Source organism: Delphinus delphis, chromosome 4 (assembly GCF_949987515.2).
Source record: "Delphinus delphis chromosome 4, mDelDel1.2, whole genome shotgun sequence".
NCBI lineage: Eukaryota > Metazoa > Chordata > Mammalia > Artiodactyla > Delphinidae > Delphinus > Delphinus delphis.
Window position 1 is genome coordinate 82302464 of NC_082686.1, and position 25008 is coordinate 82327471.

Sequence of the window (25008 nt, forward strand, 5' to 3'; positions counted from 1 at the left end):
TGTAGTTCAAACTACTTTTATACAATATATCTCAAAACAGAGAAGGCACAACTAATCAATATCACATATGAAAAGGGGGATATTACTACTGATCTTCAGGCATTAAAAAGATAAGAAACTATTATGAATTAATTTGTTGAAGATTTAAATATTTAGTCAAAATGGATAAATTCCTAGAAAAATATAATTTAATAAACTGATGTAAGAAATAGAAAACAAGGGCTTCCCTGGTGGTGCATTGCTTAAGAATCCACCTGCCAATGCAGGGGACATGGGTTCGAGCCCTGGTCCGGGAAGATCCCACATGCCGCAGAGCAACTAAGCCTGTGCACCACAACTACGGAGCCTGTGCTCTAGAGCCAGCGTGCCACAACTACTGAAGCCTGTGTGCCTAGAGCCTGTGTTCGGCAACAAGAGAAGCCACTGCAATGAGAAGCCCGCGCACTGCAACAAAGAGCAGCCCCTGTTCACCGCAACTAGAGAAAGCCTGTGTGCAGCAACAAGGACCCAATGCAGCCAAAAAGAAATAAATTTAAAAAAAAAGAAATAGAAAACATGCATTGATTTTTAACCACTAAAGAAACTGAATGAATAGTCAAAAATCTTCCCATATGAAACACTACAGGCCCAAATAGCTTCACTGGTAAGTGCCCAGCAATCATTTAAGGAAGAAATAATTCCAATACCAATTAATCTCTTACAGAGAATAGAAAAAAGGGAGCTACTTCAGCTCACTGTATAAGGCTAGCAAAATTTTGATACCTAAACTCAGTAGAAAAACATAAGAAAGGAAAGGAAAATTATAGACCAGTCTTAATTGTGAACACTAATAAATAAAAAAAAATCCAACAATATACAAAAAAGATAATATATCAGATTCAAGTTGCATTTACCCATAGAATTCAAGGCTGATTTAATATCAATAAAATTTATGACAAAAATAGAATAAGGAAGAAAAGATGATAAAATTCATTCATGAGAAAACTGTCAGCATAGTAGAAATAGAAGACTTCCATAAAAATCTTTACAGTAAACATTGTACATGTTAGAAATAAAATTTTTAAAATATCATTAATAGGCTTCCCAGGTGGCACTGTGGTTGGGAGTCTGCCTGCCAATGCAGGGGACATGGGTTTGAGCCCTGGTCTGAGAAGACCCCACATGCCACGGAGCAGCTAAGCCTGTGTGCCACAACTACTGAGCCTGCACTCTAGAACCTGCGAGCCACAACTACTGAGCCCGCGTGCTACAACTATTGAAGCCTGCACACCTAGAGACCATGCTCCGCAACAAGAGAAGCCACCACAACGAGAAGCCCACGCACCTCAATGAGAGAGTAGCCCCCGCTCGCTGCAACTAGAGAAAGCCCGCGTGCAGCAACGAAGACCCAATGCAGCCATAAATAAATAAATAAAATAAATTTAAATAAATAAAAATATCATTAACAATAGCACTGTTATGCTAAAATATATGAAGTTGTGACAGTAAATCTAACAGTAGATGAAAAGTCTCTACAGAAGAAATTATAAAACTTTATAGAAAGTTATTCCATAAACGGTTACACCAAATGGTCATAAGGTGGAAGACTCACAATGTAAAGATGTCAATTAAATTAAAAATGATTGAAAGATTCAATGTAATCCTTGTCAGAATCATAAGGTTAGAAATTTCTTTTGGTGGAACTTGACAAGCTGATTCTAAAATGAATTTGGAAGTAAACAGCCAATACTTTCTGAAAAAACATTAAGACTTATTATAAAACCACAATATTTCAAGTAGTGTGGTACATGTAGAGACAAAGACCAATCAAACAGAGGAGAGCCCAGAAAGAGGCAAAACACAGAGATCCTTGGTATACTTATGATAAGGTAGCACTGCTGAGCTTTTAAAACAATTGTTGCTAGCACATAGATCAATGGAACAGGACAGAAAGCCCAGAAATAAACCCACGCACTTATGGTCAATTAAACTACAACCAAGGAGGGAAGAATATACAATGGAGAAAAGACAGTCTCTTCAGTAACTGGTGCTGGGAAAACTGGACAGCTACATGTAAACGAATGAACATAGACAATTCTCTAATACCATATATAAAATAAACTCAAAATGGATTAAAGACCTAAATGTAAGACTAAATACTATAAAACTCCTATAGGAAAACATAGACAGAACACTCTTTGACATAAATCATAGCAATATTTTTTTGGAGCTATCTCCTAGAGTAATGGAAACAAAAGCAAAAATAAACAAATGGGACTTAATCAAACTTACAGAGTTTTGAACAGCAAAGGAAACCATAAACAAAATGAAAAGACAACTTACAGAATGGGAGAAAATATCTGCAAATGATATGACCAAAAAGGGATTGATTTCCAAACAGCTCATACAGCTCAATATAAAAAAAAATTGAAAAATGGGCAGGAGACCTAAATAGACATTTCTCCACAGAAGACATACAGATGGCCAGCAGGCATATGAAAAGATGTTCAACATGGCTAATTATTAGAAAAATGCAAATCAAAACCACAGTGAGGTATCCCCTCAGAGATCAGAATGGCCATCACCAAAAAGTCTACAAATAGTAAATGCTGGAGAGGGTGTGGAAAAAAAGGAACCTCCTACACTGTTGGTGGGAATGTAAATTGGTGCAGCCATTATGGAAAACATAAGTTTCCTCAAAAAACTAAAAATAGAACTACCATATGATCCAGCAATCCCACACCTAAGCATATACCCAGAAAAAATGAAAACTCTAATTCAAAAAGATACACGCACCCCAATGTTCATAGCAGCACTATTTACAATAGTCAAGACATGGAAGCAACCTAAACGTCCACAGACAGATGAATGGATAAAGAAGATGTGGTATATATATACAGTGGAATATTACTCAGCCATAAAAAAGAATGAAATAATGTCATTTGCAGCAACATGGATGGACCTAGAGATTATAATACTAAGTGAAGTAAGTCAGACAGAGAAAGACAAATATCATATATCACTTGTATGTGGTATCTGAAAAAAAAATACAAAGGAATTTATTTACAAAACAGAAATAGACTCACATACATACATAGGAAACAAACATACATACATAGAGAACAAACTTATGGAAGGGGGGGAGGGATAAATTAGGGATTTTGGATAAACAGATATATACTACTATATATAAGATAAATAACAAGGATCTACTATATAGCATAGGGAACTATATTCAAATATAGTTTATATATTCAAATATATTAAAATATCTTGTAATAACCTATAATGGAAAAGAATCCGAAAAAGAAAGAAATATATATATGTATAACTGAATCACTTTGCTGTACACCTAAAACATTGTAAATCAACTATACTTCAATTTTTAAAAAGGAGGAAAAAACGAAAAAAAACTTGCTGGAGAACTGGGCATCCATATTTTAAAAAATTAATTGGGGGGCTTCCCTGGTGGCACAGTGGTTGAGAGTCCGCCTGCCGATGCAGGGGGCGCGGGTTCATGCCCTGGTGAGGGAAGATCCCACGTGCCGCGGGGCGGCTGGGCCTGTGAGCCATGGCCGCTGAGTCTGCGCGTCCGGAGCCTGTGCCCCACAACGGGAGAGGCCACAACAGTGAGAGGCCCGCGTACCGCAAAAAAAAAAAAAATTAATTGGATCCCCACCTCAAATCATATACAAAAGTGGATTCAGGTGGATCTAAGATTTATAGATGAAACAAAAAACAAGAAAGCTTTTAGACAATAATATAGGACTTCTTCAGTACCGAAGGAAAAAATTGATTATTCTGACTACTTAAAAAAAAAAAACTTTTCTTAAAAAGAACCATAGAAAAAAAGCCACAGAGTAGAAGATATTTACAACATGTATCACTGAAAAAAAGACTAACATCCAGGATACATAAAGAACTCCTACATCAATGAGTACAAGATACATTCTAGCAGAAAAATAGGCAAAAGACTTGAACAAGGACATCACAGAAAGGAAATTTAAACAGCCAATAAATATGAATCTATCAATCCCATTAGTAATTAAGGATATGTAAATTTAAAACATAATGAAATATCATTATTCATCCACTAGACAGACAAAATTTTAAACTCTAGCAAGAATATAGAGTCAATGGAAAATCTCACACAATGCTGGCATCTGCTTAAGTTTAATATATTTATCCCAGTTAATTGGCAACTACAGACCCTAGAACAGAGATTATCAAATGTTAACATGCATCAAAATCACCAGGAGGGCTTGTTAAAATGTACTGCTGGGCCCTGCCCCCAGAGTTTCTGATTCAGTAGGTCTGAGGTGAAGACTTAAACTGCATTTCTATCGAGTTCTCAGCTGATGCTGTAATGTTGTACCAGGGATCAAACTGAGAACCACTGTTCTAGAGAAGTGCATGTGGTAGCTGTGTTCAAGATGCATATGTAAGCATGATCCTGGATGGACTACTTTTAATAGTTAAAAACTAGAAACAACTGAAATGTCCATTATCAGTATAATGGATAGACTGTGATATACTTGTAAAATTTAACACTATACAGTAATAAAAATGAACTAGCTACAAACAATAAAATGTATAAATTTCTCAAAATATTAAGAAAAAGAAAATACAGAGTATAACTCCATTTATATAAAGTTCAGAAACAGGCAAAACAAAAATACATATTTTTAGGGGTGCAGGCAGGTGCAATAACAATATATAAAAGTGCAATAAATTATCAGAAGAACGAGGATAATGAATATATTAGTAAGGCAGTGAATTGTGATAAGAAAAGGATACATGGGAATAGTCTGGGATACTGGAAATAACTATTTCTGGGATGTTGGCTTTTTAATTTTTTTATTAAACTGTACTTTTATGCTCTTTTTTGTTTCTTTTTTATATTTCAAAATCAAAAATATTTTTTAAAATCTCATGAAACATGTGTTGTCCATATTGAAAAAAACATCTTTACCAGAGATTCTTTACCCGAAATCTACAGACGCAATCTAAGAATGTCTTTTAGGGAGTCTGTGGATCCCTGAAATAGCAAACGAAATTATGCGTCTGAGCACATGCACAATACTATGAGGCACAGGTCCAAATCTTTCACTAGATTCTCAAAAGAGGTCTATAACCCCCAAAGTGTTAGGAACCACTAATCTATACACTATGTAGACTGTCTGAAAACTTTATAATGAGGACTTTCCCCCTACGTATTTAATGTTGATTTTATTTACATTACCAAAGCCACACAAGTCCTTCAAAAGAGTCTATAGATTTCTAACGTGGCCTTAAGAAGTATTAAAAAGTTCAAGGTGAAAAAATGCGCAGATGTGGGAAAAACAGCAGAAATAATTGCTGTGCAGAAACAATACTTCTTACTTCTCCAGTATGAGTTTTCTGCTGAATAATTTGTTTGCTCATTGATTAATTCATCATGTTTCACATTATGTGGAGAGACACAGCTTCATTTCTGGATGTCTGGAGTCCATGTGCTCAAACCACTGCATAATGCAGATGAAGTGAAATGAACAATGAGGCATAATGTAACTATGGAGACTTAAAGGGGATGATGAAAGGAAAAAGAATACAAAATGATTAGAGGAAAAAAAGATATAATTCAAAGTAGAAGAAGGTTTTCTTGGGTTCTTTCACCAAGATATATTGATCTTATTGTTAGCAGGAATACGATAAGACTAAATTAATAACATATATATGTTCTCAATCCTATAGATGAAAGTGTGGAAATTACTTCAGCCCACTGACTGTACCACCTTTCACACCAGATGTTTTACATAAGATGCTGTTCACATTTCTCATCTTTCTAAACGTTACAATTATCAGGAACTAAAAGTATTCACACTACATGCAGTGCTTTCTCAAAGTTTCAGAGCTCTTATTTTTCATATGTAAAAGAATTTTAAAACATGTTGCATAATCATATCTTTCACTACATCTCTAAACCCATCACCAGAAGTTACCTGATCCTTGCTACAAGGAGGAGGAGAGAAACTCTGTAGATATAAATGTTATTTCCAAAACTCAAATTACCTCAACATCCTTCATTACTATTTTTTTTCAATAATTAGTGACCCATAATACAGAACAGATTAAAACAGATCTCTAGCTCTGTTGGTTTCTGAGGAATACTGTATTTATGAACCTAAAGAAACTAAAAGTGAGGAGTGATTTTTGGGCCTCTTTTTAGAATGCATTCTGATCACATGCTCATCACACACGTATTCGTCTCTCCACTTAGGCATCTATAAGCAAGTTTTTAAAAAAGAACTTTTAGTTTCAAAGTCAACTCTTGCACTCTTGTAGAACAGCATGCATAAACAAAATCAGAATCATCATCCTCTTACATAAAGAAGGGAAATACATCAGAGAGAACAACTCATTGCAGTAATGTTTATTAAATTCCATCAGGTGACTAGGGGGAATGGCTCCGTCATGCAGTAGAGAAAAAGATCAGTAGTACTTTCAGAATTTCTAAGAACACTGTAAAAACCCACTAAAATTCCAGTTTGTCAACTAGCTGGTTGAACATGAGTTATTTTCAGAAGTCATGATATAATAAATTGTATATGACCTGGGTTTTACGAATACAAATGTGAGGTAGAATTATCTGAAAAAGATGTTAATCCTCAAGCAAATCAATTTAATTATATAATACCTCCAACTGCTTAGTTAGAAAAATTTAATTTGGGAGATATCCATATAAATGGGAAAGTTTTAAAAATTCTGTTGAATCAGTACCTCAATATGATCCATTGCCTTCTGCCATACAGACTGCTTCTCCTCTGCGCTGTGTCCAGGAATGGATAAGATATTGTGAATGTAGTTAAAGACTTCTTCCTGAAAAGCACAAGACAATATAATTCATTCATTCATTCACTCAAGCAATATTTAGTCACTATCTACTAACTGTACCAGTCTTGGTAAATATTTGTTATTTGGAGATGGAAAACCATTTGGAGATAGTTAACTGATGGACGACTGACTTAAAAGAGAAAGAGTAATTGTTTAAAGTTTAGGGTAGATTCTTAGAAGTTGCAAATCTGTTCCAATTAATGTTACTCTCAATTTCATTAACCTAACAGTGAATATCATTCTTTTGCTTTGGTGGTCTCTGTCCATATTCCCAATTTCATCTCAAATCACTTTTGCCCTTGCCCGTTATGCTCAACTTACAATGATCTAAGCTTCATTTACACGATCTCTATTCAGTTCCTTGAACATGTCAAAAAATTTTCCCACCTCGAGATCTTTGCATATACTGTTCCTGATCCTGCAACAGTTTTCTATCGGCTCTTGGCTTGACTGGCTTCTTCTCAAATCCCAAAACTCAGTTTATAAGTCATTTTATCTGAGATTCCTTCCCTGGCTGCTCTGTATAAGTCAGTTTCCCCATTATCCTCTCACCGTGCACCCAGTTTCTCTAGCACTCATCACAATTTGTAACTAAATATTTGGTTTTCTTACTGTCCATCTCCATCACTAAACTATAAGTTATAAAATTACAGGAACTATATATCTGTTTTAATTATCAATATATACTTGGCTAATAGCAGGCACTCAATTAAGCCCTATTGAACAATGAACAAAACTTTAAGTCAGCAAACATATGTCCAAATATTTCTACTGAATAGTTACACCCACTGAATAGTTATTTCTTCTTGATAAGGGGAGGAGGGGGACTGAGTAAGAAAAAAAAAGGGTAAAGGTGTCTCTTAACTCACCTCTCTTAGTGGGTCACGTAAGTAGCAATCAATAATTTTGTCATACTGGTGTTCTCGTTCATACATAAATTCACAAATTTGATAGCTAGAACATAAAAGGAAAAACTTCAGTGTACCAAACAGTCAGGTGGTTATTAGCTTATTGTTTCAAGACATTTGCTCAACTGCCAACAAACACATGAAAGAATGCTCAACATCATTAATCATTAGAGAAATGCAAATCAAAACTACAATGAGATATCATCTCACACCAGTCAGAATGGCCATCATCAAAAAATCTAGAAACAATAAATGCTGGAGAGGGTGTGGAGAAAAGGGAACACTCTTGCACTGCTGGTGGGAATGTGAATTGGTTCAGCCACTATGGAGAACAGTATGGAGGTTCCTTAAAAAACTACAAATAGAACTACCATATGACCCAGCAATCCCACTACTGGGCATATACCCTGAGAAAACCAAAATTCAAAAAGAGTCATGCACCAAAATGTTCATTGCAGCTCTATTTACAATAGCCCGGAGATGGAAACAACCTAAGTGCCCGTCATCGGATGAATGGATAAAGAAGATGTGGCACATATATACAATGGAATATTACTCAGCCATAAAAAGAAACGAAATTGAGCTATTTGTAATGAGGTGGATAGACCTAGAGTCTGTCATACAGAGTGAAGTAAGTCAGAAAGAAAAAGACAAATACCGTATGCTAACACATATATATGGAATTTAAGAAAAAAATGTCATGAAGAACCTAGGGGTAAAGCAGGAATAAAGACGCAGACCTCTTAGAGAACGGACTTGAGGTTATGGGGAGGGGGAAGGGTGAGCTGTGACAGGGCGAGAGAGAGTCATGGGCATATACACAGTAACAAACGCAGTAAGGTAGATAGCTAGTGGGAAGCAGTCGCATGGCACAGGGATATTGGCTCGGTGCTTTGTGACAGCCTGGAGGGGTGGGATGGGGAGGGTGGGAGGGAGGGAGACGCAACAGGGAAGACATATGGGAACATATGTTTATGTATGACTGATTCACTTTGTTATAAAGCAGAAACTAACACACTATTGTAAAGCAATTATACCCCAATAAAGATGTTAAAAAAAAAAAAAAAAAAAAAGACATTTGCTCAGGCACAGAGGTTAGTATTAAGGAAAATGAATATAGTAGATGTGATTTCTATTGTTAAATGAAGTTATAGTACCTGCCGTTCCTCTAAATATATGTTTAAGATGCTGCTGAATACTACGTTTATAAGAAATTTCAAAGCTGGGTACAAAATAAATGTTAAAGCAACAATGCGTCACATAAAAAATAGTTAATATATTACATATCAATATAATCAATTATATGAAATTTCCCTATTCAGAATTAAATATGTCAAATGAAATATTCAACAAACTAAATAGTAGTGCTAACATATTACATCTTATTTGCTATGTTAAATTCTGCATTGTTTATAATATATATAACTGTCAAAAATCTATGAAATACCATGGAAATTTTAAGTAAAAAAAACTAAAATAATAAATCATAAGGCTGCTATTTCATTTTCACACTAAAATGTACAAGCACTTCAAATTTACTTGCTATTAATTTTTGCAAATCTAACTAATTTCTAGACTTGTAAGGCAAAAACTTTTGCACCCAGGTTTTTTTTGTTGTTACATGCATAACTTTTCTTAAAAAACCGGCAATGCATAAATAACCTGGGCTTCAAGTTAGAGAAATGTAATTTAATAGTTCTATGGGAACTAATACATGGCTTCAAAGCAACTTACAATTCTGCCTTTTCTGCCATACGGATGAGCCGACTCTCTTCAAATTGAACTATGCCTCCAGCCTGCAGCAATTCTAAAAGGACCTGAACATTTAAAATAAATGAGTAAAAACACTTTGGAATCTACTTTTATTTATTAGCTCTTTAAGGGTCCATTCAGCCACAGAAACCATACCTTTTTTGCTTTTGTCTTATTATGTGCTGATGTTTCAGTTTGGCTTTCATGTATACAAGGGATTAGACTGCCATTATAATGTTGATCATATTGTATTTAAGTCTTACAAAAAGGTAAACAGCTCTATTTTCAAACATGGAAGGAATGCCAAAGTATTTGCAAACAAAGCCTTATTAGATATTAGAATATCTAATTGACCCTCCACTAAACTAAAAACATCCATATGTATTCTTTCAATAAGTGAATTTTTGTCCTTTTATGACTTATGGCTCTTTAAAATCTGTTGTCCACAGGTAGTATCCATGTTCACGTGTTAATTTTTCTAACTAAACTTGGGGTTTCTCACAGTATAGCATTATTCACAAGAGCTAAAAGGTGGAAACAACCCTAATGTCAATCAATGGATAAATGGATGAACAAAATATGGTATATACATATAATGGAATACTATTCATCCTTAAAAAGGAATGAAATTCTGACACATGCCACATATCGATAAACCTTAAAAACATCATGCTAAGTGAAATAAGTCATAAAAGGACACATAATGTATAATTCCACTTATACGAGGCACCTGAAGTAGTCAAATTCACAGAGACAGAAGGTTTAATTGTTGCCAGGGTGCTGGGGAGGGGTAACAAGGACTTACTGTTTAATGGGTACAGAGTTTCAGTTTGGGACTATAAAGTTCTGGAGACAGATGGTAGTGATGGTTGCACAACAGTGAGATTATATTTAATGAGAACTGTACACTTAAAATGCTTAAAATGACAAATCTTATTGTGTATATACATTTGACCACAATAAAAAACAAAGAAAAATACTGGGGTTCATATAATTAATCTTTACCACACTAAGTAGCTGAATAAAAAAAGGTGACCAGGATGTTGAGATATCAATATTTTAAAATAAATCTCAAATATAATAGAATCATTACATAGTCATTAGAGCAATATGAGAAAGCTCTCTCCTATATTTAAGTTCAAGATCCAGAGTAACACTCTTTCTCAGAACTCCAGGAAACCATTTAACAAAGCATTTTTCTAACACAGGAAATTGATTACTTTCAAGTCAAATTTTTTTAAAAGGCAGAAAAGAAATAAAACCTATCCTATCTTTACACTTCAGAACTCTAATTTAATCCATTTTGAGTATTATAATGTACTGCTATATAGAGCAATGATAGCGTGAACCCACCTGTTAGAAGCCTCAGTTTGGAATAACATAATCAAATGCCACTGCTAGAGCCAGTCTGAACCAACTTACTGAGCTGAAACTGACTTAACTTTTCAGGAATTTTGTAAGCCGGTGGTTAAATACAGGCATTGTTAAAAATCAAATTATATAAACCTACAATTAAATAAATTAAATTAAAAGTGAAGGTAATCAATACCCACACTCACCACTTCCTAATTATTTTACTACATTTTACTGTGTATGCTCTCAAGGTTAGTTACTGTAGCCGTATCTGTATGGTGGAAATATTACATAAGTGTGGTATGGTGCATCTCTCCCCAATTCCATGTGCCGGGTGACATCATGCTAGTAGACTGAAGTCAGCCATGGTGGGAACACTTACACCATGGAAAATGGCAAATGCTGTAAATCAGGGCTTGTTACATGCTCAAAGGGTTATAAAACAAAGAAGAATGTGTGACAGAGACTATATGTGACCCATAAAGCCTAAAATATTTACTCTCTGGTCCTTTACAGAAAAAGCGTGCCAATTTCTGGTTAAGAAAGTGATGGAGATAATGTTAAAAAGATAGTCAAACTTAAAAGTGTGCATGTCAGAGACATTACACTATAAATAGCACAAAAAAAATTATGGAATTATTTTCCAGTATTCAAAAACTGTTATCCGATTCAGCAAAGAAGTCACAACACTGATGAATGAAGTTCTGACATGCTTTCACTGTTGCACTTTCATCTTATTCACTTTAATAAATGAAAACATCAACCAACGTTCATATCAGTGTGAACCAGTTGTTAAACTTTTATCAGCATACCACTGGAAAATATTCAAATATATTGCATAAACAAATTTTGATATATGACAAGCAGTACAAGAGAAAGAGTGTTGGATTAGAAGGGAAGGAATTGAGTTCTAATCTCATTTATGACCTTGAGCAATTTACTTCATCAGTTTTCTTTCTATTTTCTAAAATGAGTTGGGGAAAAAAACCCCAGATAATCCCAAAGGGGATTCCCAATAATAGATTACTACATTATGATTACTTTTAAAGGTTTGGCTTTTACATTTAGTTTGGTTTTTATTTTTGTTTTATTTAGTAATTTACATAAGAAGTTTTTATCATTTTATATAGCAACACCATGCATAACATGTTTCCCTTTTCTTGCCAATAGAGAAATAGGGGCAAAATGAGGGATCCACACTACTATTTGTATTCAGTATAATTTAAGAGACAATCAAAATTTTAGCAGCTGTTCTCTTCCCTAAGACAGTCTGCAGCAGTCACGGGGTCACAGCTGTGCAGAGAAAGGGTTCGCTGTGTGATCCTACATTCTTTATCTGAGTCTCAACCTCTGGCCTGGCATATATTACCATAAAAAATCAGCATAGCTCTCAAAGCACTTAATTTTTGTAGCTTGCTTAGCTGACAAAGTCTTGCTATCAATTTTAAATAGACTGCCTCTCTTAGTGCTCACAATTACAATGGGTAAGCTTTTAAGAAATCCTATCTAGAAAGGACCCTCAAGAAAGTGGCTAAGTAGAAAGAAGTGGTAATCAATTTCTTTCTCACAGTGATTAGTGGAGAGACAGATGGGTTCTAGTCTCCAGAAATGTTGAGCACTAGTGTAGTGGCACTCCCAAAAGCTGAGTGTTCCAACACTCAGGATCCTGAAGCCTTTCTGGTTCACGGCCATAGCAACTAGAAGTGGTTACCAGCTTGATGACACTGGTGGAAAGCAGCATACAACAGGTGCCAACTGTTGCTCATGAAGGAGAAGGATAAAGTTTATATTCTCTTTGATGTCATGTTGAATGCAAGACAGGTCCAGTCTGCCTAGGAATTTAGTTTGATTGAGGCTCAAACTAACAACCATCCACACTCTTTTCTGGTTGCCACTGTCTAGCTTAGTATTACGGTTTGGCACAAGTCATTTTCCCCTTATGTCTAGTGAGGTCTAGTACAGAAAGGTTCTTTCTGGCTTACTCTGTCTTCTTTCTCATTCTTTAGCAAGATGAGTTCCAGTAGTTCATACCTGCTGTCTTTCTGAGTGTCGGGAGTCATCGTCAGGACTACAGAGGAATTCAAGGACCTGGTCAAAGAAAAGGTATTTTGTTAATTGGATACCAGCATGCATGCCACACCACTGTCATAATGAAAATGATTACTACCCTTTCTATATCACCAATTCATTCACACTCGGCTCAACGAACACCACAGGTATATGGTATCTTCCCAACTGATTGGCATAGTAGATGACACAGCAGGCTTCAGGTATGCTAACAATTTAATATATACCTTATACACATTTCTTTGCTGTTTAGAAACATGACTGGAAGCCAGCATCATCTACATACCTTAACTTTAAGATCCTCAACACCGTGGACCACACAAAGCATGGACTTTGGAGTCAGGCCACTTGAATTTGAATCCTCACCTTATTAACACTTAACAACGATATTTATTGCTAATAATAACACTTACTAAGTACAACCTTGGATGAGTGACTTAACCTCACCAGGTTTTAGTTTCCTCATCTGAAAAATGGGTGTAATAACTATACCAATTTCAGAGCTACTGGGAGTATGGAGTTAACACATACATATAAAACTTTGGAACAGAGCATGGCACTATGAAGTGCTCAATAAACGCTGGTCATTATTAGCAACTTTCTCCAGATAAAAAGTATTTTCTTTGCCACCTGTGGCTTTGTGGAGCTATTTAACCGGGATTAGGAAATACCTTCACAGTTAAAGTCATCTGTAAGTAAATTCAGATTTTCTAAAAGTACTCTCCTCCAGATACTCAACAGCATAGTCTTACTACCAGTGAGCTGGGTGATTATTAAACTGGACAATTCTTAAGCCAAGAATTCTAGGCAATTTAGAACAACAGAATAATTGGGAGAACAGAATCTATATAAACCAATCTCCACAAACCATACTCCCATGATACCAAGTTACTAGGCAGTCATACAACCCAAACACAACATTAAAAAAAAAAAAAACTAATTTAGATCCAAACTGAAAGGTGAAAAAGCTTCTACCTGGTAAGACACTTACCCAATAGGCTATTATATTAAGAAACCATGTAATCCAGTGAATTTCTCTATGAACCGTAAATAAAAACAATTCTAGTTCTTATGGTTAAAGACGCTCACCTGATCAAAAAGGGTTCTGTTTACAAACAAGGTGTTGTCAGGCTTTGCAAGCTGCCGGGCAAGGAAGGTAAAGAGACACCCTACTTGTGAGGGAGTAAAATCTGAATTCTCCACCATAACCTGATAAGGAAAAGAGACCATTTATTCAATATGCCATCTGGTTTGACACAGAAAAATAAATAATTAGGAGCTGGGGGAAGCCTCAGTACTAAAGACTCGAAGCTTCTTTTATTAGCTATGTAACAATTGAGTTCAATACCATTTAGAGAAGGAGCACAACTACTTGCACACCCTGAAAGCATTTTAGTAATTTTTGGCATAATTTTAGGCACAAGTTGGATAAGAACTGAATTGTTAGAGAGGTGGATTTCAAAGAAATATTAATCATGTTTCCCTCTTGAATTCTTAAAAGAGAATCTGAAGTTAATTTAAATTAAAGTAACCTTATTAAAAATTTGTCCACCAACACAGGAAGAAGGGAGTTGCTCTGGGGTTGAAAAGTAAGATAACTTGAGAGTGAAGGTATCCCAGAAAAGAACTCAGCCAGCCCACGAAAACATGAAGTGAATGGCTTCTGCCTTGTCTATAAGCAGTTTCTTGAACAGATGGTTTCATATAACAGGCTCTTTGCAACCACACAGAGTTATCAAGTCATAATCAGTCCTCTGATTTAAGTGACCTCTCATCTCCTGAGTACCTACTACTATGAGTAAGATGCTATGGTAGAAGCCTTCAAGGGGATTATGAACCAGAAAGCAAGGTGAGACAGGTAAACAAATCTTAACTAAAAAGCGTAATGTGATCAATCAGCACTATTATAAAAGAACAAATGACTATGGAAGCACAGTGGGAGAAATTTAGTTCAACTGGTTAGAGAAGAAATTTGAAAAAAAAAAGAGAAAACTAGCTTTTAAACTAAGCTTTAAAGCCCATGTGGAAAACATGACAGGGGGAAATGTCAGGAGAAAGAGCAGTCCAGGCAGAGAGAAGAGTAGGGGCAAAAGCATGAACATAGGAAAATACAAGTTTGTCTGGAGAAACTCTGTGTTTCATTAGAATGCAGCAGCATGCATGAGGAGGGAGAAATTAGATCGAAAGGAAAGATTAGGCCTCCAATGTCATTCTAAGGAATGTAGAATTTATTCCACCAAAAACTGAGGAGTTTCTAAAGGGGCAATGAGGAGAGCTGATCATGATCAGCACTGTGCTTAAGAAAATCACCCCATCAGCAGTGTTTAGGATTAAATAACAGAAGCAAGAGATAAAAGGTAGAGAGACCAAGATGCATGTGATTTCAGGGGTCCAAGGGAGAGACAGAGGGGTTCAGAACAATGCAGTGCTAATGAACAGGGAAGGAGAAACAGATGCAAAAGACACTGCAGAGAGAGGGGAGACAGGGCAAGTATTCACATGTGTGGAAACATGTGGCTAAAGGAGGAATGAAAAATGGCAGGTCTTGAGCCTGACAGGCAGGGAGGAGAATGATGCCATTAACAAAGAGGGAGAATGCAGAAGTATGGCAAGGAAGACCAGGTATTGTTTTGGACTAGATGAATTTATGGAGGCAACTCTAAAACAAATTAGGGAATAGTACCCCATCTCACCTAGAGAAAAGTCCTAAATTCCCCCCTTTCATTTTCCGTTCAAAGATAAGATTTCTCCTATAAAACATTCCCTTGGGGCCGAGCTTTTAGCCTACCTTTTCTTACTTTGCTAAGCACTATGTCCCTTCCTTTTTTTACCATGCCTGCTTTTAATCCAGCAGTCACAGCTTGCTCAAGTGCATAATTAATCATTACTAGAGTATGAGGATATTTCAAGTTGTAATCTGTGTGTGTATCTAAATTCCAATTTATAATATTCAAAGAGCTTTCCATAGCTTTAAAATACCCAGTCATCACTCCCTTTCAGTGTGCAGGTCCTTTCCAAGACTCAACTCTCAGGGCCCAACTAGTGCCCTTCTCTGCTTTTAGCTCTTCCTTTTGCTCTGAAGTGTAATTTTAACTATCTGATCCTAGAAACACCTTCAAAGGAAACAGTTCTAACTCACAGCCCATTCCCTTGCTACCTCAGCAAGTTATCATCCTAGAAATTTTAGCTTCTTTTCATTTCCTCTCTGACCGATTTCAGAGACCATGCTTACAAAATTTTCTGAGCAATCTTATAAAAAGTCACAAATTAACAGCTTTCCCCCTCTATATCTGCAGCCATTCAGCACCCATCATAATGCCTGAGGTTTGATGCTCCCTCACCTGTTCTCTGGTCCTTGCCTATGCTCCCTCAGAAAAACACTTTAACAAATGAGTACAACTCTATCATCAGAAATGAGAAAATAATCTCAAAAGTTCATTCTTCATTGACCCTAGGTAAATACTATCAAAACAATATACAAGATGCAGCCACTATGGAAAACAGTATGGAGGTTCCTTAAAAAAACTAAAACTAGAGCTACCACATGAGCCAGCAATCCCACTCCTGGACATGTATCTGAAAAGATGAAAACTCTAATTCGAAAAGATACATGCACCCCAATGTTCACAGCAGCACTATTTACAATAGCCAAGACATGGAAGCAACCTAAGTGTCCACCAACAGACAAATGGCTTTAGAAGATGTGGTTTATATACATAACGGAATATTACTCGGCCATAAAAAAATAATGCCATTTGCAGCAAACATTGATGGAACTAGAGAATATTATACTTTAGTGAAGTAATTCAGAAAGACAAATATTATAATATCACTTATATGTGGAATCTAAAAAATAATACAAATGAATCTATATATAAAACAGAAAGAGATGCACAGATATAGAAAACAAACTTACAATTACCTATGGGAAAAGGGGGTGGGAGGGGTCAATCAGGAGTATGAGAGCAATGGATACAAACTACTATACATAAAACAGATAAGCAATAAGAATTTACTGTATAGCACAGAGAACTATATTCAGTATCTTGTAATAACCTATAATGGAAAATAACCTGAAAAAAATATATATATACATAAAACTGAATCACTTTGCTGTACACCTGAAACTAACACAATATTGTAAATCAACTCTACTTCAATTAAAATATATATATATGCAAGAGCACAATTCACCAACAGTAAGAGTTTAAGTACTTCATGGAGCTTTATTTCCTTCATTTGGATCATTCTTCCAACTTAGTACAATTTTATTTTTATTATTTTTAATTTATTTATTTTTATTTTTGGCCGCATTGGGTCTTCGTTGCTGCGTGTGGGCTTTCTCTAGTTGCGGCGAGTGGGGGCTACTCTTTGTTGCCGTGTGCCAGCTTCTCACCGCAGCGCCTTCTCTTGTTGCGAAGCACGGGCTCTAGGTGTGCGGGCTTCAGTAGTTGTGGCTCACGAGCTCAGTAGTTGTGGCTCGTGAGCACAGGCTCAGTAGTTGTGGCACACGGGCTTAGCTCCTCCATGGCATGTGGAATCTTCCCAGACCATGGCTTGAACCCGTGTCCCCTGCATTGGCAGGTGGATTCTTAACCACTGCACCACCAGGGAAGTCCCTTAGTACAGTTTTAAATTCGAATTCTAATTCAATCAACTTGCAAACATTTCTTGAACATCTACCAGGTTGCAGGCATTGTGCTGGACATGTTTCTGTTTCTGGGCATGTTAAAACAATAACCAAAAAAAAAAAAAAAAAATCCTTACAGTTGCTACCTACAGGAAATTCATTCCAGGTAGGAAAATATACATGTAAACGATTACTACAGTATGCCAAGTGTAGCATGAAGTGTTACATGAACACAGAGAAGGGGCAAATAATCAAACTGGAAGTGTGAGAGAGGGTTCTAAAAGTTTCTCATGGATGATATTTGAGTTATGTCTTGGAAAATGGCTAGGAATTTGCCAGGCAGGGAAAGGGAAAGAAAAGGCATGGTGGGATAAAAGAAAACTCACACAAAGAACATAAGCTGTAAAGGTGACACAGAAAGTTCACTGAATTCCAACAATTTAAAACTGTTGAGAAAGGAGTCCCCTGGTGGCCTAGTGGTTAGGATTCTGGGCTTTCACTGCCGTGGCCCAGGTTCAATCCGTGGTTGGGGAACTGAGATCTTGCAAGCTGTGCAGTGTGGCCAAAACAAACAAAAACACAAAACTGTTGAGGAGTTCATAATACAGAATGGTGGGGGTGGGAGCAGTGAGGAGGGTCAGAGAGGGGAGCAGTTATAGAGAAGTAGTCAGGGACCAGAAAATATAGAAGCATCTTGGATGTCGTGTTAAAACAGTTTAGATGGGTATGGCAGAAACTAGTACTTGTGCTCCAACATCTGTTCCTTCCTTCTAATTTAGAAACAGAACTCCTCATTTTTAGCTAAACACATGGCCACCTACAAAATAGAGTACATTTCTCAGTCTCTCTTAGCATCTAAGGGGCCATATATCTAAGCTGTGATAAACATGATATAAGCAGAATTGCAGTACATAACTTCTAAAACATTTTCTGAAAGAAAGAACACTTTCTTCTTCATCTCTTTCTGCATTCAGGCTGGCTAGAATGCAGAGGTGATGGCTGGAGCTTCAGCAGCCATTTTGGGCCAAAAGACACAAACCACATACTAAGAATAACAGCAGTAAGACAGAAGGAATGTACATCACTGATAAGTTTGTGAAGCTACTCTACTAGATCAGGTTGCCTACCCTCCAGACCTATAGGAGACAACTAGATTTCCATAACAAGCTATTATTATTTTGAACTTTCTCTCACAGCAGAACTTAATTTCAACTGAGCCAAGGGGGAGCCACAGAAGAATATTAGGTAGAGGAGAGGTAAGATCATGAATTAAAGAAGGACAAGAGGGGCTTCCCTGGTGGCACAGTGGTTGAGAGTCCGCCTGCCAATGCAGGGGACATGGGTTCGTGCCCCGGTCCGGGAAGATCCCACATGCCGCGGAGCGGCTAGGCCCGTGAGCCATGCATGGCCACTGAGCCTGTGCGTCCGGAGCCTGTGCTCCGCAATGGGAGAGGCCACAACAGTGAGAGGCCCACGTACTGCAAAAAAAAAAAAAAAAAAAAAAAAAGAAGGACAAGAATAAGACCATTTGGGAAGGTATTTTGGAAATCTAGGTGAAAATTCTCCATACTAGCCACCTGGATCAAACTGGCATTATTTGGGAGCTTAGCAATTCTATTCTCTTATTCATCACTGCCTATCTTACAAGGTCAATAAATAGCTCAAATGAGATCATGTATATAAATGAGCTTTGAAAATTATGAAGAACTATTATAAATGTAATTAATGCATTAATGTTATACACAACTAGAGAATATTTTAATTTTAGTCTCTTGTCCAAAATAATCTAAAAGTTACTAAGAGGATGAAATCTCCATTTTATAGCCAAATGAACAGGACGAAAATTCTAAGCTTTCAACTACAAGAAGAAACTGGTGTGGCTGAAGCTGTGCAGATGGACAGAAAAGGTCATTCACTAGCAACAGTATGAATCTCAAAATAGCTTTCAACTGAATCTAGTTAGATTTAGATTGGGATGATCATCTCTGTGTGCCTCAAATCATTCTGAAGTGTCACCATCATCTCAGTTCCATGGCAAAACTATGTATGGCACTACCTTAGCAACACAGTGGTGTTGGTATGAGACAGAAGGAGACTCTTCACATTAGTTATTTCTCAAAGCATTCTGAAGTTAGTGTCCATTTCTGAATGTAATCACACTAATATAGGAATTATCACAATATGCATTTCTCAAGAGTAGCACTCTGTAGCTGAGATACATATTTTTTGAATGAATGCTTTGTCTTCAAAAGCTGAATAAAGTACTAAGACAGCATAATAAAATTTTTAAATGATTGCAACATATTACTTTATTAAACAAGATTATTTTAGAACTTGCTATCAAATAATTCAGTTTTCTTAATATAAACATCAATACAAAGACATATATTCTTTGAATACTTACTTTCAACAAAATATCCACAATACGTTGTTGATATTCTACAGCTTGCTTGTCATTTTTAAAATCTTCAAAAGTCTGAAAGGGAAAAAGAAATTTATAAAAGTAAGTATTATTTGGAAATTTTAGAAGGAAACAAGATATTAAATTCTTAATAGTCAGGTAAATTCCAAATAAGGTAACCACTCCTCATCCGGTTTTTCCTGATATACCTTTAATAGGTTATTTTTAGTGAGTTAAATAGAAAGCTACAGTATTCAATATTGCATAGTATTCTGAATAAATAAAAAGTATAAACATATAGTGATTACTATATAACCAGAAAGTGACTCAGGAAAGGAAGGCAAAGTTTACAGGCAACGAAAAAGAAAGAACACTAATGGCAAGAGGCAATTTGTGAGCAAGGGTTTGAAAAGGATGAAATACATGCTACATGCTCAGCCATCATTCCGTCCATGCTATTTGGAAATAATAACTGAAATACAGTTTGCTAACTGTCATGAAAAATAATTTTCATCATTTCCATGACAACTTGGAAAAAATGATTCTCTGTCACAATGTTAAAAACCTCAAGGATACACACAAAGAACAGGCATTCTATTTTCAAAACACTGCCAAGTACAGCATTTTTGATTTTATGCCCCTGCTCAAGTACAGCCAAATATATTCTGAATAGAACATGCACCCACGTATATGACAGCACCAGATTCTGAAAATACCTAGAAGCTACCGGATGCATATATGAAGAAATTGAAATTATATTCACTATAAAAAAATTTAAATGAAAATATTTACTGAATAATAAGCATGATGAAAGACTTGAAGATCTGCCTATGGTTTTCACTTAGCACATTTGGCCCTTAGTAATGTTTAAATCCACACAGCAATAATTTACTGCTTACGATCCTGAAGCAAAAAAATAGACTACATATTGTCCCAATAGATTAACAAAGAATTTCAGAGCCACAAACTTTCAAGACTACATCATAGTTACATTCAAACCAGAATACTTGCTGTTCTTTAAATGGGCCCTGAGCTTCCCCAGCTTCTCCAAAGTACCTCGGCTCGTGCTGTTCTCTTACTAGCATGTCCTTCCTTCCCTTTTCTTGTCTGACACACAGTAAGCACTTTAAACAACAACTACTGATTTGTCCAGTTAATTACAGAGGAAAATAAAATCTATTAAAAAAATTTCTTCTTCAACTAGAATGCTTTGCTGCCAGTTAGTTAAGAAAAGCTTAAATGAGTTACCTAGGGGACTTGTAGGAACTCTTAATATGGAAAGTTCAAACAGAGGGTATTTTGATGCTTACGTGGGTTAAATATGACCTGGCCTGAAGACAGAAAGATGGTCTAGAAAGTCTCTCAGTTCTAACGTTTATGAGAACAACAAACACGCACACACTCACACAAATGCACACACCCCCTTCCCAGGGCGTGTGGCCAAAATGAGATGTCACTCTGCCGTCACAAGGACAAGGTACTATCTGCTAATACAACTGCTATTCAACTAAACACAAAACCACGGAGAATTAACAAATGTATTAAACAACTACAGCACTGACAGCAAGTAAAAAAGAATTTCTGTATCCACTTTCCTTTTGGCAGCATGTATTCACTGCTTTGAAACACATATTGCAAGTTTACTTCTGTAAACATAATTAAGTGGTGATATACTTTCTTATGAATGTTGTGATACACATAATGACATATTTTGATTGTAGTTAACAGCTGCCACCAAAATGGCACATTTATGTTAAAACATTATCATTCCACAAAGATGCTTCTAATTATACAATGCTTGTTAGAGGAATAACATGCAAAGATGTCCTAATGGAGAATGACACGGTTTGTGAAGTGCAAAGGTAGACCTAAAATTCAAGTCCAAAGTCACCTGTGAATTTGGTCATAAAAACTTCTTTCTGCGGCTGCTTCCCACTAGCTATCTACCTTACATTTGGAAGCAGCCGCATAGCACAGGGAGATCAGCTCGGTGCTTAGTGACCGCCTGGAGGGGTGGGATACGGAGGGTGGGAGAGAGGGAGACGTAAGAGGGAAGAGATATGGGAACATATGTATATGTATAACTGATTCACTTTGTTATAAAGCAGAAACTAACACACCATTGTAAAGCAATTATACTCCAATAAAGATGTAAAAAAAAAAAAAACTTCTTTCTGTAGCCCCTTAAAAACTATTATAGGGTTTCTGTAAGATAATGATAGTTGGCTAAAGCCTGATCCAGGGGTCAAGAAACATTCTCTGTAAAGGGCCAGAGAGAAAATATTTTAGGCTTTGTGGGCTACATGTGGTTTGTACGACATAGTCTTCTTCTCTTTTTATAACCCTTAAAAAAAAAAATTACTCTTAGCTCACACAAGCCAGAGGCGAAATGGAGCTGGATTTGGTCTACAGACTGTGGTTTGTGAACCCCTGACCTAACAGCTTCACACATCTCCCAATAAGATCCGTGTATGTAGAAAAGAACAAAAAGAATCAACCAACCCAGGCTAATGGGAAAACCAGAAGGACAACAAATGTTACATACTTCAACTTATATAAAAGCGGGAAAGTAAACATCCCAAATTAGCAAAGTTGGCTCCAAAGCCCATAAAACCAAAAAGAGGTCAGGACAGAACTGGGTAGAGGAAAGGAGGGTGTGACGAGGTTTCAGTAGGAACAGAATACCTATAATATCAAATGGAATTCACCTCCAAAAGAAAAGGGAAATCCACCCTGGGTGAGGAAATAATGAGGTCACGTCTGCAACCCGGTGGATCAGCACACTAGCTAATAGGAAGAACAAAGGAAGAGGTCTGGCAAGTATAGATCGGAGGCCTTGGTAAGATATAGCTTTTAACATAGAAAAGGGAATGGAGAGATATTCCTCGGAGGCTTGTGGTAAAGAAGAAAGTGGCTCAAGATAAAGGTCCTACTAAAACAAGAGACTGTCAAAGATTGAGAAGATAGGCTATCCCCAAAACACACTATTTATTTAAAAAATTGCACTTGGTTGTAGCAAATAAAGAAGATACTTGAATGCGGAAAATAGTATGTAATTTTCCCCACCATCCAACAAGGTCACCTATTATTCCTAGTCCAGAAAAATCCAACATAAAAAAATGACAAGGCTCCCCTGGTGGCGCAGTGGTTGAAAGTCCGCTTGCCGATGCAGGGGACACGGGTTCGTGCCCCGGTCCGGGAAGATCCCACATGCCGCGGAGCGGCTGGGCCCGGAGCCATGGCCCCTGAGCCTGCACTTCCGGAGCCTGTGCTCCGCAACGGGAGAGGCCACAACAATAAGAGGCCCGCATACCGCAAAAGAAAAAAAAAAAAAAAAGACAATAAAAACAGCAAATGAAGGCACTCAATAATAAAACATTTAAAATAAAAACTAGTCACAAGATAGAAGCAAACTATAACAATATCCCAACATATAGGAAATATATTTAAACATACAATTGCAGATTTGAAAGAACATCACAAACCATAAATTTAAGAATTCATAAAAGAAATGAACAAAGAGCAGGAAGATAGGAAATAGCAGCTAACTGAACTCAGACAAAAACTGAAAAAAAAAGTCATCTCAGAAATGAAGACAGAATTACAAGCCACCAAAGGGAGAACAGATATGACCAAAAGCATTGTAAAGAGAAATAGAGAATGTAAATGAAAAGAACCAAGAAAATGAAATTAAATAAAGAAGGAAATAAAAGAGAACAAAAAAAGGTGATAAATATAGAAGATAAAGAAGATATACAAATAACTGGAGTTTTTGAAGATGAAATACAAAATAACGAAGCAGAAAAAGTATTTAAATCTACGTTCAAGAAAACTTTCTTTAAATAAAAAGACTCGAATTCACATACTTGAAAAGGCCCACAGTACATATATGGCAAAACTGACCCAAAATAGTCAATTCTGAGTAATATCTTAGAGTTAAAATATTAGTCTTTAAATATAAGGAAAAAAGTATTCTGGTCCTCTAGAAAAAAAGATTAAGTCCTTGGGAAAGTTAAGAAAAGTCAGGTTGACATCAGTTTTCCTTATGGCAGTATACAAAAGCAAGGTAAGTGGGAGGCAAGTGTTATTTTACTTTATCAAGAATTTTAAATTGTACAATAGTAGAGGAACATTACATTGAATCCTTATCACTCAGAAAACTACACTGAAAACTATAAAATATTACTGAGAAAAATTAAAGAAAACCTAAATAAATGGAACAGTATACCTTTGCATGGGTCACAAAACTCAGTATTGCTAAGATGTCTATTCTTAAATTGACTAAACATTGAACACAATCCTAATCAAAATCCAGGCAGGCTTTTGTAGAAATTAACAAGATAACTCAAAATTCATATTGAAATGCAAAAAAAAAACACCCTAAACTACAAAAGACAATGTAATTTTGAAAAAGAACAAGAACATGGAAGAGCTAACATAATGTGATTTTCATACTCATTATAACGCTACAGTAATCAAGGCAGTGTGGTACTGGCATCAAGACAAACAGACCAGTGGCATAGAATACAGTTCAGAAGCAGACCCACATATACACAGATGATGCATCTTTGACAAAGTACAAAGACAACTCAGTAGAGAAAGGACAGTCTTTTTGTCAAATGGTGCTGTAAGAGTTAGATATCTATACGCAAAAGAAGAAAAAAGAACTTGCAGCTAAACCTTGTACCACACGCAAAAATGTCTTCAAAATGAATCACAGATCTAAATGTAAAACCTAAAACCATAAAACTTCTAACAGAAATACAAGAGAATATCTTTGTGACCCTGGGTCACGTGAAGATTTCTTAGATACAGCACCAGAAGCAACATCCATAAAACAAAACTAATAAATTAGACTTGATCAAAATTTCAAACTTCTGCTATTCAGAACACCTTGTTAGGAGAATGAAAAGACAAACTACAGACTGGGAGAAAACATTTGCGAAACTTACGTAATCTGATAAAAAAAACATATATTAAAAAACTCTCAGAACAAGAAAACAATTTTTAAAAATAGGGGAAAAATTGGCAAAAAAATTTGATAT

General features: G+C 36.2%; 1 protein-coding gene across 4 annotated transcripts in view; it reads right to left on the minus strand.

The window, feature by feature from the left end:
- Positions 1-25008, minus strand: part of VPS8 (VPS8 subunit of CORVET complex) — a 300312-nt gene that overhangs the window by 134946 nt on the left and 140358 nt on the right. For all 4 annotated transcript variants that reach the window (XM_060011002.1, XM_060011000.1, XM_060011001.1 and 1 more), the window contains 6 exons: positions 19967-20038; positions 14022-14141; positions 12897-12953; positions 9495-9577; positions 7722-7806; positions 6739-6837 (listed from right to left, as the gene is read on the minus strand). In XM_060011002.1, the coding sequence (XP_059866985.1) occupies positions 6739-6837; positions 7722-7806; positions 9495-9577; positions 12897-12953; positions 14022-14141; positions 19967-20038 (516 nt within the window). The remainder of the gene's footprint in view (positions 1-6738; positions 6838-7721; positions 7807-9494; positions 9578-12896; positions 12954-14021; positions 14142-19966; positions 20039-25008) is intronic.